The 13,966-nt window shown below is 45.8% G+C and overlaps 1 protein-coding gene across 1 annotated transcript in view; it reads left to right on the forward strand.

The window, feature by feature from the left end:
• Window positions 1–13,966, forward strand: part of LRP1 (LDL receptor related protein 1) — a 657,378-nt gene that overhangs the window by 482,811 nt on the left and 160,601 nt on the right. Inside the window, 5 exon segments of the mRNA XM_029594881.1 lie at window positions 6,771–6,856; window positions 7,427–7,546; window positions 8,254–8,441; window positions 8,682–8,887; window positions 11,367–11,555. Coding sequence (XP_029450741.1) covers window positions 6,771–6,856; window positions 7,427–7,546; window positions 8,254–8,441; window positions 8,682–8,887; window positions 11,367–11,555 — 789 coding nt within the window.

The raw sequence follows: 13,966 nt of genomic DNA on the forward strand, positions 1-13,966 counted from the left end.
CAGCACTGTGAGGAAGCCCAGGGAGAGTTGGTCCCCCCAGACTTTGCTAAGCCCGACTCCTCCCATTCAGAAGATGGGTCAGCCACAGCCTTAACTAGAAGTACCCCGGGACTGGGTAATCCATGGGAGAGGGAAATTCGTTGGCACCTAACCCAGTACCTCCTGGGCTAGGCATGAATCCAGCTGCCTTCTCTTAAGTGGAATTTTTTCAAGGCCTTCAAACCTTCGTATAGGCACAGTCTGCTGCCTCACTTGTGCCTGACCGGACAGAACTTCAGCCGGTAAACCCTACCTATCCCAGTCCTATTGGTAGACCTCAAGGCATGCCTCGCCTCACAAAGGTTGTCCCTGGCAGGGAACTGGATGGCACGGACGAGGAGGAGGATACAGATTCCTTGCAAGTTGGGGAAATTCTCTTTGGTTTAGAACTGTATCGGACCATGTTACAGTTTTTCCATAGAGATAAATTGCCGGCCCTGGTTTCCCAGACTCTGAAAATGCTGGGAGTTCCTGGGCTGGACTCTATAACAGAACCGAAGAAGAATCCCATTCTGATTTCTCTACGGAAAGCCTCTTGCTACTTTTCAGTACTGGAAGCTATCCAGGAGTTGACTGACCTGGAATGGGACACCCCAGAAGCAAGTTTTAAAGGTGGACGAGTGTTAGAATCTGTATACCCACTTTATCCGGCATTGAAAAAACGTTTGCATTTCCCTAAAGTGGATGTGCTGGTCTGTGCCATCTCTAAGCCAACAACTATCCCAGTGGAGGGAGGAGCGGCCTTAAAGAATGCGTTCGATAGACGGATGGAGTCCATCTTTAAACAGGCCTTTGACACAATAGCAATGAACTTACAGATTGGTAGCTCATTTGTGCCTGCTCCTCTCTCGGGAAATGGATGACTCGGGGGTGAATTCCAGAGCAGTTATGAACCCGCCGCTGCCTTTTTAGCTAACGCAGGCTCGTACCTAGTTTGTACTTCAGCCAGAGGAGTGGCCTCAGTGGTGGTGGCAAGAAGACAGCTATGGCTGCGGAATTAGTCAGCAGATGCAAACTCCAAGGCAAATTTCACACAGATGCCCTTTAAAGGATCACGTCTCTTTGGAAGCGATTTGGAAAAGCTGGCTAGTAAATGGGGTGAATCTCCAGTTCCCCGGCTACCAGAAGATAAGAGAAAGCAGTTAAAGTGCCCCTTGCCTATGAGGGGTCGTTCCAAGGATCTCAGCGCTTGCGCCCTGACAGAAACACGGCATTTCAGAGGTCTCAATCCTTTGGGAGTCTCAGACCTTTCGGAGCTGACAGCCCAAGAGAGGGGCGGGCTACCAATGGTGGAACTATCCTGCTTCTACCAATCTCAGAAAAATGGGTAATGGAGGTCATACGAGAAAGATATGCTCTGTAATTTTACAGCACTCCTCTGGACATATTCATGATAATCTACTTGCCACTCCTAGCACAAGAAGCAGGCAATGGAGACTACCCTGTTAAGGCTCCTCAGGATGAGAGCTATAATCCCAGTACTTGTGCCCTAGACAAATACGGGGCATTATTCCATCTGTTTCATCGCACCCAAGAAGGAAAGTTCCTTTCGCCCCATCCTGGAGCTCAGGAGCGTCAAGCGATATCTACGAGTTTCTGCATGGAAACTCTATGCTCTGTGTTAATGGCCATACAATCGGGAGACTTCTTAACCTCCCTGGACCTATCCGAGGCCTACCTACGTATTCCAGTCCATCAAGAACATCAACATTTCCTATGCTTTGCAGTACTGAATCACCATTATTGGTTTCGGGCACTGCCCTTTGGCCTGGCCACTGCCCCCAGAATATTTTTCATGATTGTGGTGGTTGTAGTGGCAGCGTTGATAAAAGAGGGGATTCTGCTATACCCATACTTGGACAATTGATTGATCCGGGCCAGGACTGTGGAAGAGAGTCTCCGGGTGACCAACAGGGTAACCTCTTTGCTTCAGGAACTCAGTTGGGTTGTAAACCTGGACAAAAGTTGTCTCAAACCCTCCCAGTTCTTGAAATATCTGGGAGTCCAATTCGACACCAAGCAGGGCAAGGTCTTGCTTCCAACTATGCAGATAAAGAATTTGATGTCCCAAGTGTGTCGGATGATGAGTACAATACGCCCGACGGTGTGGAGCTATATTCAAGTTCTCGGTTTGATGGTGGCAACCCTGGATATAGTGCTCCCTGCTGTCATGTTGGAACCTGCAGTCTGAAGACTATTTGATTCACCTCCACTTACTGATAGAAGCATGCTCTCAGCTCCAGTGGTGGCTTCAGGAAGCACATCTGGGTAGGGGTGTACCCTTGTTCTCTCCGAACTGGCTGGTCCTCATGACAGATGCGAGCCTCCGGGGCTGCGGAGCTCACTTTCAGGAACTGATGGCCCTGGGATGCTGGACCAAGGAAGAGGTCCTCTGGAACATAAACTGCATGGAAGCCTGGGCAGTCAAGATTGGCGTGTCTACAATTCAAAAACCAACAAAACTTCACAAGACTAGTTTTAACAAAAACTTCATATGTGACACTACCCAGATGTTAAAAAATGGAGGAAAACATCGGCTGATGTCTGCATATAAAGAACAATGGATGGACTTTTGCAGCATTGTTGAATGCACCTACAGATAAGTTTAATCATTATTGTGTTCACTACGTTTTTTTGAAACTGTTGGTTAAAGAGTCCAATTTCTACAACTTCTAAACATGTTTCATGAATTTGGGACATTGAGTACAATTGAACTGGAGTACCTGTTTTAAAGAAATATAAAAATAGAAAAAATTATCAAGAATAAAATTAAAGTTTGGATGATTGGAGGGTTTTTTTTAAAGATCAGGGATTGTAAACCACCTCTTACATGTTGAATGTTCTATCTAGAACAAACATGAGGTCCTGAGGTCTTTTTTCCTCCATTTTTTAGCATCTGGGTAGTGTCACATATGAAGTTTCTGTTAAAACTAGTCTTGTGAAGTTTTGTTGGTTTTTGGATATTTTTCAATACTTCACTTACATACCTTGTATTTGAGAGTATCTACAATTCAGCCACATACTCCAGGGTCAAGCGGTCCGCATAATGTCGGACTACGCAACGACGGTAGCCTACATCAACCACCAGGGTGGAACCAAAAGCCAGCAAGTGTCACAGGAGATAGACCTCCTTATGGAATGGCTGGAAATACATCTACAGATTATCTCAGCCTCCCACATCACAGGAAAAGGCAACATCAGAGCAGACTTTCTAAGCAGGGAGAGTCTGGATCAGGAGAGTGGGCGTTGTCAGCCAAAGCCTTTCAGCTGGCAGTAGGTCTTTGGGATCTCCCATCCATCAACCTACTGGCCTCATCTCACAATGCGAAGGTTCTCCGATTCTTCAGTCGCAGAAGAGATCAGTGGTCCCTGGGGATTGATGGACCTGGCCAGAAAAAGAATTGCTGTACACCTTCCCTCCGTGGCCCTTCCTGGGTAGGGTCATTCCAGATTGGCCCAGGAGTCCATGGTATGCGGATATGCGGAGACTCTTGGTGGAGACCACCCTGTGCCTCCCACCACACAGGGACCTGCTACAGCAGGGACCAGTCCTTCATGAGGATCTGACTCGATTCTGTCTTACGGTCTGGACCTTTAGAGGGCTCACCTGATGAAGCGAGGATATTTGGCAGAAGTAATTGCCACCTTACTCTGCACGTGGAAATTCTCTACGTCCCTAGCGTTTGTGCGGGTCTGGAGAGTATTTGAGGCCTGGTGCGAGGAAAGTGGTGTTTCCCCTCGGACGGTCAAAATCACACTAATGCTAGAATTTTTGCAGGATGGCTTGAATAAAGGTTTGACCCTTAACTCCTTGAAGATCCAGGTAGTGGCCCTCTCCTGTTTCAGGGGTGAGGTGCATGGAACCCACCTGCCGGATCATCCCTACGTGGCCCGTTTTCTGAAAGGGGTGAAGCACTTCTGGCCACTCCTACAGTGGTCGTTTCCCTTGTGGAATTGTAATCTAGTATTGGAGTTTTTGGCAGGTCCCTCCTTTCAGCCACTTAGCAGTCTTTCCTTGTGTAGATTAACCTTGAAAATGGTGTTCCTGGTGGCTATATGCTCGGCATGTCCCATCTCTGATCTACCGGCCTTGTCGTGTTGGGAACCGTTCCTCCGGATGACTCCAGGAGCATTACAGCTTCATACTGTTCCATCCTTTTTGCCCAAGGAGAGGATGTGGGTTGTGCAGTTAGTATAGCTGTTAGTATAGCTGTGTTTAAAAAAGAATTGGATAAGTTCTTGGAGGAGAAGTCCATTACCTGCTATTAATTAAGTTGACTTAGAAAATAGCCACTGCTATTACTAGCAACAGTAACATGGAATGGGCTTAGTTTTTGGGTACTTGCCAGGTTCTTATGGCCTGGATTGGCCACTGTTGAAAACAGGATGCTGGGCTTGATGGACCCTTGGTCTGACCTAGCATGGCATGTTCTTATGTTCTTAGTTTCATTTGAATCCATCCATTTTGTTTCCATCCTTAGATAAGCATACGGATGTGGAAGAATACCACCTTCTTCGTCATTTGAATGTCAGTAGGCTTTTGGTGTGGTATCTGGAACTTTCAGAACCAGTCTGAAAGACAGGTCATCTGTTTGTCCTTCACAGTGGAAGGAAGCAGGGCAAACCAGCATCGTGGGCTACCATAGCTCGCTGAATTGAGGTGGTCACGGGAGCCTATGTGGAGGCAGGAAAGCCATTACCTTTTCAGGTTAAAGCTCATTCCACTAGCCTACTTTTGTATATCTTCACCAAACAAGGAAATGGGCTAAATGTTACTAAACAAACCATATCAAAATGGTTAGCCCAATGCGTTAATTATTGCTGTGAAGTCTAACACCACCCCAATCTGTCAGACTCCCATCACATTCGAGCAATGGCTACTTCAGCAGCATATTAGAATAATTTATCGATATCAGAATAGTTGAAGAGCTGCAGCATGGACTTCAAAAGACGCATTCATGAAACATTACTGTCCGGAATAATGCAGAAGTGTAAATCCTTCCTTAGAAAATGCAGTGCTATAAACTATCCCAAGTAAAAAGGGAAGCTTTCAGCAAAAGAATTAAGGTTGCAATAAAAAGAAAAAGACTTGATGCAACCCAAGCTTTTAGTCTTGTTAATGAACTTTTTCTTCTTTTTAACTATTGACTTGCTTTATGAAAAACCCCAAGTCTCTTGCCTTGTATGTTTGTCTCATTAGATTGTAAGTTCTATTGAGCAGGGACTGTCTTTTCGTATGTTTGTACAGCGCTGCGTATGTTGTGTAGTGCTATAGAAATGTTTAGTATAGTAGTAGTCCCACTTCTGTGGCTGTATTGCATGTTTGTTCCCGGAGAAAGTGAAGTTGCTTACATGTAACAGGTGTTCTCCATGGAGAGCAATGCTAGCAGCCACACAAAGCCCTCCCACCTCCCTGGAAAGCAATGAAATGCAGTTAAGGGAAGAAAATGGAAGTGATAGAATGCAGTGATTATTGAGCGGGAAGACCCGCACATGATCAGGAGGAGATTCTAGAACTTTCTGAGCATATATAGAGAATCCTGCCCGAACTCGGCCCCATCGGAAGACGTCACCCACTTGTGTGGCTGCTTGCCTTGCTGTCCACAGGAAACACCTGTTACAGGTAAGTAACTTCACTTCTCATGCTCCTGGCTGAGATTTGGAGGGGAAGGTACAGTTAAGGTTGCAGGTAGGTGGAGAGGGGAGCAGGAGGGGGCTCGCATGTTTTCATTTCAGTGTTATGGAGGGGGTTGGAATGCAAGGACTCTTTTTTTGTTTTTGTTTGGTTTTTTTTGTTTTGGAGGGTGGAGGTTTGAGGGAATCGAGCACTAGCCCTCAACTATTTAAAAATATTTGGGAGGGGAGCAAATGTAGCCAGTTAAATATCAAGTTAAGACTGCCAAATAATATTGCTGAATATTGGCTAAGTTAACCACATAAAATTGCTCTGCCCCGGAATGCCAATAGCCAATAGACTTAGTTTTTGGGTACTTGCCAGGTTCTTATGGCCTGGATTGGCCTCTGTTGGAAACAGGATGCTGGGCTTGATGGACCCTTGGTCTGACCCAGTATGGCATTTTCTTATGTTCTTATGCCCTTGATTTTCTTGGTTAAGATTTTAACCGGATTACACTACTTAGACGAATAAGTCCGGAGCGATGAAACTGGTAGGACAAAGACTTTTTGAATATGGATCTAAAAGCAACATAGCTAGTGGAGAAGTTATCTGGATAACTGTAGCCGAATATTTAGCGGCACTTAATCCTGGTAAAAGTTGCGTCTTACTGGATTTCTTTTTTATAGTGCAATAAAAAAAAACCCAACAAAAAAAGCAGCATGCTGAGGTGGTACTGATTCCCCCACACACTCTCTCACCATATTCCATCCCTCCCTCCAGCCAGGATGATAACTTGTAGAGTGAACCTGAGTGTGGCCTCCTCCCTCCCCTCCCCCCCCCCCACCCCAGTCCTTTGTCTTAAAACAAGTCTGGCTGCAAATTCCCACCCTCTACCCCCCAAATTGCCACGGAAGCCCAGCGGGAGGAAGATAGGCTCTTGCTGCCTCCATCCAGTTGGGCTGTCACCGTACCAGCACGCAGCATTCATTTGTTCACGCCGCTCCACTTCTGATTGGTTTCCCACTGATAGCTGTGGCTCAGAAGGTGCTCTGTGCTCCCTGGGGCTAAGCCTTCACCCTGTGTTTTTTTTTTTTGTCTTGCCATCTCTTTTTAGATGAGGAACCTTTCCTGATCTTTGCAAATCGCTATTATCTGAGGAAACTCAGCCTGGATGGCACCAATTACACACTACTGAAGCAGGTAAAGTGACAGCATCACAGCAATCTCAGCTGCGTCAAGCACGGCCAGACCACTCGGTGCTCTGATGCCGTTAAATCGGTTCTGTGTATTTCTTGTTTTCCAAGAAGAATTGTTTTCAGCCCAGAGTTCTGTCTTTCACTTTCAACTAGGCTGGTTTTTTTTTTTCCTCCCTCAAATCAACTTTGCGCAAGGACAACACTACTAGCATTACCAGCCTTGAGATCCCACTCGGTGTGTTAGTCCAAGCCCTCTCTGCCTGCTGGAAAAACACCAGGACGGCAGCTCACGGTTTCCTTCAATAATATTGCAGCGTCCGCTCAGGGTGGTTTTTTTTCCCTTTGGTGCTTCTCACTCGAAAAGCGGGGAGCCCTGTGGATTTATACACAGCCATAGACCTAGGTCACATGGCCAAACATGAAGGTGGGGGCAGGGAGGGAGTCAGGCTCCACCCGCGATGTGTCCAGGGGCTGTTGGCTTGCAGTAGGAGATCCTAAGACGCGGTGTGATGTCCGGAGACTGCCTGTCTGAAAGCATTTACACTTGCTGCTGTTGGGCGTCTTCCTTCACCAGGGACTGAACAACGCTGTGGCTTTGGACTTCGATCACAGAGAGCAGATGATCTACTGGACCGACGTCACCACTCAGGGCAGCATGATCCGCAGGATGAACATCAACGGGAATGACGTTCAAGTGAGTGTCCTGAGACTGTGTGACTTTTGTTTCCTCCTTTCTCTAAAGGCAAAAGCGCTTTGGGGCGCTGCATTTAAGCGGGGACCGGTGGATTTGGCTGCCTGTGGAAATGTTCAAAATGAGAAGTAGAGTTTCTCAATCATGCCCTCCTACCATGCCGAGGCTTGCCAATAATGTTGTGTTTCAGAGGTGTGCTGAAAGTCAGCCCAAGGGTGAACCCAAAAACAGTTTAGTGGTGTGTGTGTGTTTTAATAGCATATTTGTGCTGTGAGCAATCTTTGCATGTAATTTGGACTTTATCCAGGTACAATTCTAAGCTCTGTGCACAGGAAATCTTGTACATATTACCAGTCAGACATAATTGGTACATGCAGCTAATATGATTTTTAAACAGTGGCAGTCAGTAATTAAGTCCATTGGTGTTTGCCGGAATCACCATAGTTAGTAAATTTATTAGATCTGTTCTTCTCTCAACTATCAATAATTAGCATCATTTTTGTGTTATACCACTGGGGAAGCATCTCAGGATGGCTGATTTTTGTGCCCATTTTCAATTTAACCAGATATGGTACTTCGGGGGCACTGCGATCATGAGTGCGAGAAGTCTCTCAGCCTCTTTCTGGCTCTTTTTTTAGGACCAGGATTCCTGCCTTTATAAAAATAAATAAATAAATAAATAAATACTTAAATCCTGTTTCCTGCTTTAGATTCTCCACCGCACTGGCCTAAGTAACCCTGATGGATTGGCAGTGGATTGGGTTGGTGGGAACCTTTACTGGTGTGACAAAGGAAGAGATACCATTGAGGTTTCCAAACTTAATGGAGCCTATCGAACTGTGCTGGTTAACTCGGGTCTGAGAGAACCCCGGGCTCTCGTGGTTGATGTGCAGAACGGGTAAGGGTTTTAATGGCTTTTTCCCCTTGTCCTCACCCTGCCTCCACCACCCCAAAAAAACAACAACAAAAACTTACAAAGCTTTGGTTCTCCAAGCTAATGTCAGCCCTTTTCGAGAGCTTGGCTTTGGGCACCTGCTGCATTCCATAGCTTAAAACATTTCTGCACTTCCTAAGCCGTAACGGTACAGAAGGAGAAAGTAAATGTAACCTTTCCGTGGGGCTGTTCTTTCTTGCTCAGTTATCTATACTGGACAGACTGGGGTGACAACTCCCTGATTGGCAAGATAGGCATGGATGGCTCCAACAGAAGCGTGATTATTGACAGCAGGATAACCTGGCCCAACGGCCTCACCCTGGATTATATCAACAGCAGGATATACTGGGCTGACGCCAGAGAGGACTACATTCAGTTCGCCAGCCTTGATGGCAGCAACAGGCACACAGGTGAGCGAAAGCAGGATGCCAGCACCTCGCACGTAGGCGTGCATTTCAGCATCTGAAAGTTACAGAGAATTTAACTGCCTGAGAACTTACTAGAAACTAAGAAGTCCGCATATAGTAGCCTGGCAAGCAGCAAAGCTACCCGGGTAAAGTTACCCAAATAACTTTAAGCCAAAAGTGTTCAGCAGGACAAGTCTCCTGCTGAACACTTTAGACTTGAAACTGGCAAAAAGGTTCTGGTGAAAGGATTTTTTTTTCTACCTCTTCCCACACCGGAACCGAGATTTCCTTCATTTAGCAGAAGAGTTTTGTTTCAATGGAGGAAATAGGCCTTCCAGAAAAGTTTACTCTGCCTATCAACCTGTCAGCAAGCCGCATTGCGCGTGCAGGATTCACCATTCACTAGAGCGGCGAACTGCGTGAATATGGGTAGGTGGCTGGCACTGTGTTAATGGAGGTCTACAGTGCTGTTGGATTAATTTTTAAGTGCAGCCTGAGGTTTCATCTGACTGTCAAATCCAGAGCCGTAATTAGGAATGGATGTTCTAATTTTATTTCTGTAGAGGACAATGAAATATCCGCTTCTTATTTATTTTAGTTATGTCACAGATTTCTATCCTGCCAGTGTAAAACGGCTTTTTTCCGGCAAGTGACAAAATAACATAAAAGCGCTGAATTTTCAAAAAAGCATTCACACTCCTAAAACACAGTTGTATTTCTTTATTTATTTAAAATGATGTGCTGATAGCCTAACTGATAAAAATCTTTCTAAGCAATGTACAACATATTACAAATCAATATCTACACAAAGCCTCTTTAGTTACACGATAAGCTTCCTAACAAAGAGACTCTTCTTAAATTAATTCAATAAAAGTGAATAATTCACTCATTGGATAACATTTCTCATTAACCAGGTTTTTAACAATTTTTGAAATCTAAGATCTTTGTTTTGTGCATGTAAACCGGCTTTAGAAAATTGCCTGGTGGGGGGTTTGAGAAGGTGGTACCTGTAAATGTACGCACACAGAAAAGAGGCATTTTAGGAGCAGCAGTGCTGCGGCAGGATGGCATTTATGCACAAACTTAATATTTTGAAAATATGCAGGTGAATGCCCTTACCCATGTGTAAATGGGTGCACGTATGTTGTGCTGGCTTCCTCTGACTTCCAAAGACTTAAGTGTACTTTGTACATGCAAATTTTTAGCCCTCCGCGGACTGTTGAAAATTGCCCTCAAAATGTAATAATGCACTGAACATGAAAGCCATACATCTACACACATATTTGGTCAAAAAACTAAACAAGCTACACCATACTATGGATATAAAAGTACGATGGCAGTAAAAAATTTAAAAACACTTCAATCGCTGCAAAATTATACCTGAACCCTAGAACCCTACATTAAATTGGATCTAGGATTTGACTGTCAAGTCAAAGGCTTTGGTTTGGAATAAAATACTTTTTCAAAAACTGAGGTAATCAAATTCCAGAGGCAGAGCCCAGTGGAGGAGATTTCCATAATACTGGCCCTGCAAAGGACAAAGATCTTCCATGGATTTCTGAGAAGGGAAAAGCGTTTACTTAAGAGACACACAGAGTTTGTAGGCCAGCTGAGCGGAGACCTCGAGAAGGGACATATTCTTTCCAAGTTGACCTCGCATGTATGACGCTAAAAACCATGATAAGGATTTAACTCTGCCCCCGCACTGTACAGACTTCATTTGTGTACTGTCCTATGCAGTGTGCTCGTGGTATAGTCTTACCAGTGACAGTGCGAGGAGCTGCATTTTGAATAACTTGAAGAACTCAAATGAGGGGTGCTGGGAGGCCTAACAGGGCAGGCGCTTCCATCAGGCAAAGTAGGCAGTCACCTACAGCACCAGTGTGAGGTCCAGTGGTGTGTGCTGTACCAGAACCAATACTGCCCGAGAAGGGAGTGTAGTCCTGGAGCCACTGCTGTGGGCAGGAGGGAGTGTTGGGCTGGAGCTGCCACCAGTAGAGAAGTTTGGAGGAGGTGGGGTGTGAATAACCAAAGGTTTGCCTAAGGCATCAGCCCTGAGGCTTAAAATACCAGAATTACAGTAATCCACTGTCATCATACCCAAGGCTTGAACTACAATGTACAAATCACTTAGTGGATAGATACAGTTTTAAGTGCTTAACTTAAAACTGCGTAACCTGAAAAAGGCCATATGCACTACTGCTCTAACGTGAGGTTTCAATGAGCAAAGTATCAAATAGGACACCTGATATAAGATGGAATAAAGTTTTAAAAGCATTTTCCTAGAAATCCTTGGGAATTTTTGTGCACAAGTTCTATTTCATTGCTTCAAATAGCATTTAATGCTAGTAAATTGCTCACCAGATTTCATGCACGTTCTTGCTTTAATTTCATCCCCCATCTCCCTCAGAATTTTATCAGGCACTTTTTTGCCGTTGAAAAGCTGCCTGCCACGGTTCTTAAGCTCTCTTCCTCCCTGCAGTGCTGAGCCAGGATATCCCTCATATCTTTGCCCTGACCCTCTTCGAGGACTACATCTACTGGACGGATTGGGAGACCAAGTCCATCAACCGAGCCCACAAAAGCACCGGTGCAGACAAGTCTGTACTCATCAGCACCCTTCACAGACCCATGGACATCCACATCTACCATTCCTACCGGCAGCCAGATGGTAAGTTAGCTCCCAAAAGCCTTTGCCAAGCTCATTTTAACTAGAGCTTTTTGTGAGGATCGTGAGGGCCCGTTCTTGGTGTAAAGTATGGCAGTAAATTCCTCCAGTTGTATTGTCTGATTGCACCAGGAAATGTCTTTAGGGGCTGAGACAGCCTCTCACCAAGGCCGACTTTAGGAGATGGATCAACCACAGCGGGGCCCTGGAATGCTGAAATTATAGTATTGGGGTTGGCGCTATCATAGCAGTGCAGGGCCACTCCCCCCCCCCCCCCCAGCGTGATCGCCCCTATTTGCCCCACCAAGGATTCCTCTATTTGCCCCCTCTCATTGTTTCAGGTTCAGACTGAGAGACTAGGATCACCAGTAGCTCGTCTTGTACTTGTGGCTGACAGGGCTTGCACCAGTAATTGACAAGGCTTACCTTAATACTCCTCGCTCTCACAAACCCATTGAGTTGAAACACTTCGGTGCCAGGTGAAAGTAATAATGGATTTATTATTAGCATGTAGGAATAATTAGACAAAGGGAATTGCTACAAATAACACTAAATGGTTGACTGCAATAATCAGACAAGGAGAACAATCACAATAATTGGTACAGTATTATATGAAGCAAAAAATACATTCCATGTGATGTTCACTAAGACCCAAGGTGTCATGCGGCTCCTGATGTGTGTAATGCTCTGTCCATTTACAGTTTTGCTTACTTTTATATTGTTTGTGAGAAATCTAGTACTGGCAGCTGCGAGCAAGCTACCTGAGGCAGGAGAGGGTCCCCCTCCTCTGTGTTATCAGCCCTGGCCTCACAATTCAGCACCTGCTTTCTCAGACCCTGATTATATATACTTTGATAGCCTGCTTTCATGCCTGGGTGTTGTCTACAGCTCTCAGAAGCTCCCAGATTCTCATCTGATAGTTCTCAGGGTTTCAGGGCTTAAACACTTACGTATGTGAATCCTCAAAAGTAATAGTCAGTATATATAAGTGGCATTGCTCTTCTCTGCAGCCTCAGCATATAAAAAGGACATCACTTTTTCTATTCAGCCTTTTCACAACTTTCAGGTTGCTGTAAACACTCTGGGGCAGATTTTCAAAGGGGTACGCGCGTAACCCCCGAAAAGCTGCCCCTTCCACCCCCTACGCGCGCCGAGCCTATGTTGCATAGGGTCGGCAGCGCGCGCAACCCCCGTGACGCGCATAAGTCCCAGGGCTTTCCGGGAGGGGGGGCGTGTCGGGGGGGCGTGTCGTGGCCGCCGCATCCGGGGGCAGGGCCGTGGGCGTGGTTCCGGCCCAGGGGCGTTCTGGGGGCGTGGACACGGCCTCTGGACCAGCCCCCGGACTGGAACATGGTGCGCCGGCGCGCGCTGAGGCAGGCTTAACTTTTGAAATAAAGGTGGGGGGAGGAATTAGTTAGGGCCGGGGGGGGGGCGGGTTAGTTAGGGGAAGGAAAGGGAAGGTGGGGGGCGCCGGAAAGAAAGTTCCTTCCGAGGCCGCTCCGATTTCGGAGCGGCCTCGGAGGGAACGGAGGCAGGCTGCATGGCTCGGCACGCGCAGGCTGCCGATTTTGCGCAGCCTTGCACGCGCCAACCCCGGATTTTAAAAGATACACGCGGTACGCGCGTATCTTTTAAGATCCGGCATACTTTTGTTTGCGCCGGTTGCACGAACAAAAGTACGGGCGCCTGTACCTTTTTAAAGTCTGCCCCTTAGCGAAGAGGCCTTTTGTCTGTAGGGTAAGGGTGGTAACTTCTCTATTATCCCTGCAAAGAGTAATAGGGAAATCTTGTGATTTTAAGGGCAGTGTTCAGTCCTGCTGATGCCCACTGGTGTCACTAACCCTTTCTGGTCTGAGATGATCAGGCTCTGATCAATTCCATAACACACATGCAGGAAGAAGGGTTTTGCACATCTGCTTCCATTTCCACATGAAAATAAAGAAGCCAAAGAAAACCTTGCTAAACGCAGCATTTCCAAAATGCTATGCCAAGGCTTCGCCATCTAAACATAACCCCTAGAATATTAGCTTATTTCCATTTATAAAACCACTCCTATGACAGTTCCCTATGACTGTGGAAACTTGAATTGGTTTTCTAGCCTCAGACCATAATTGGGCTTGTCCTTAATGGAGAGATCTGTTTTGTTTCCACATATAAGCTAAATAAATTTGTGACTTGTGTTCATGGTCTAATCAGCATGATTACGATCCTTGAAATGATTTATAATGAGATGATTTCATGAGAACCTCATTGGCCCAAGCCAACATATTTTTTTGAAAAAGAGTTTGAGCTTGAAGTTCAGAATCAGTTAGTTTACAGGGAAGCAGCTGATGCAAATACTTTTGCTTCTTTTTGGGGTGGTGACTCCAAATGGGTTTGCCTTGTGCATACAATGATAGGAATGAACCTCATTC

Source organism: Rhinatrema bivittatum, chromosome 3, assembly GCF_901001135.1.
Source record: "Rhinatrema bivittatum chromosome 3, aRhiBiv1.1, whole genome shotgun sequence".
NCBI classification, from domain to species: Eukaryota; Metazoa; Chordata; class Amphibia; order Gymnophiona; family Rhinatrematidae; genus Rhinatrema; species Rhinatrema bivittatum.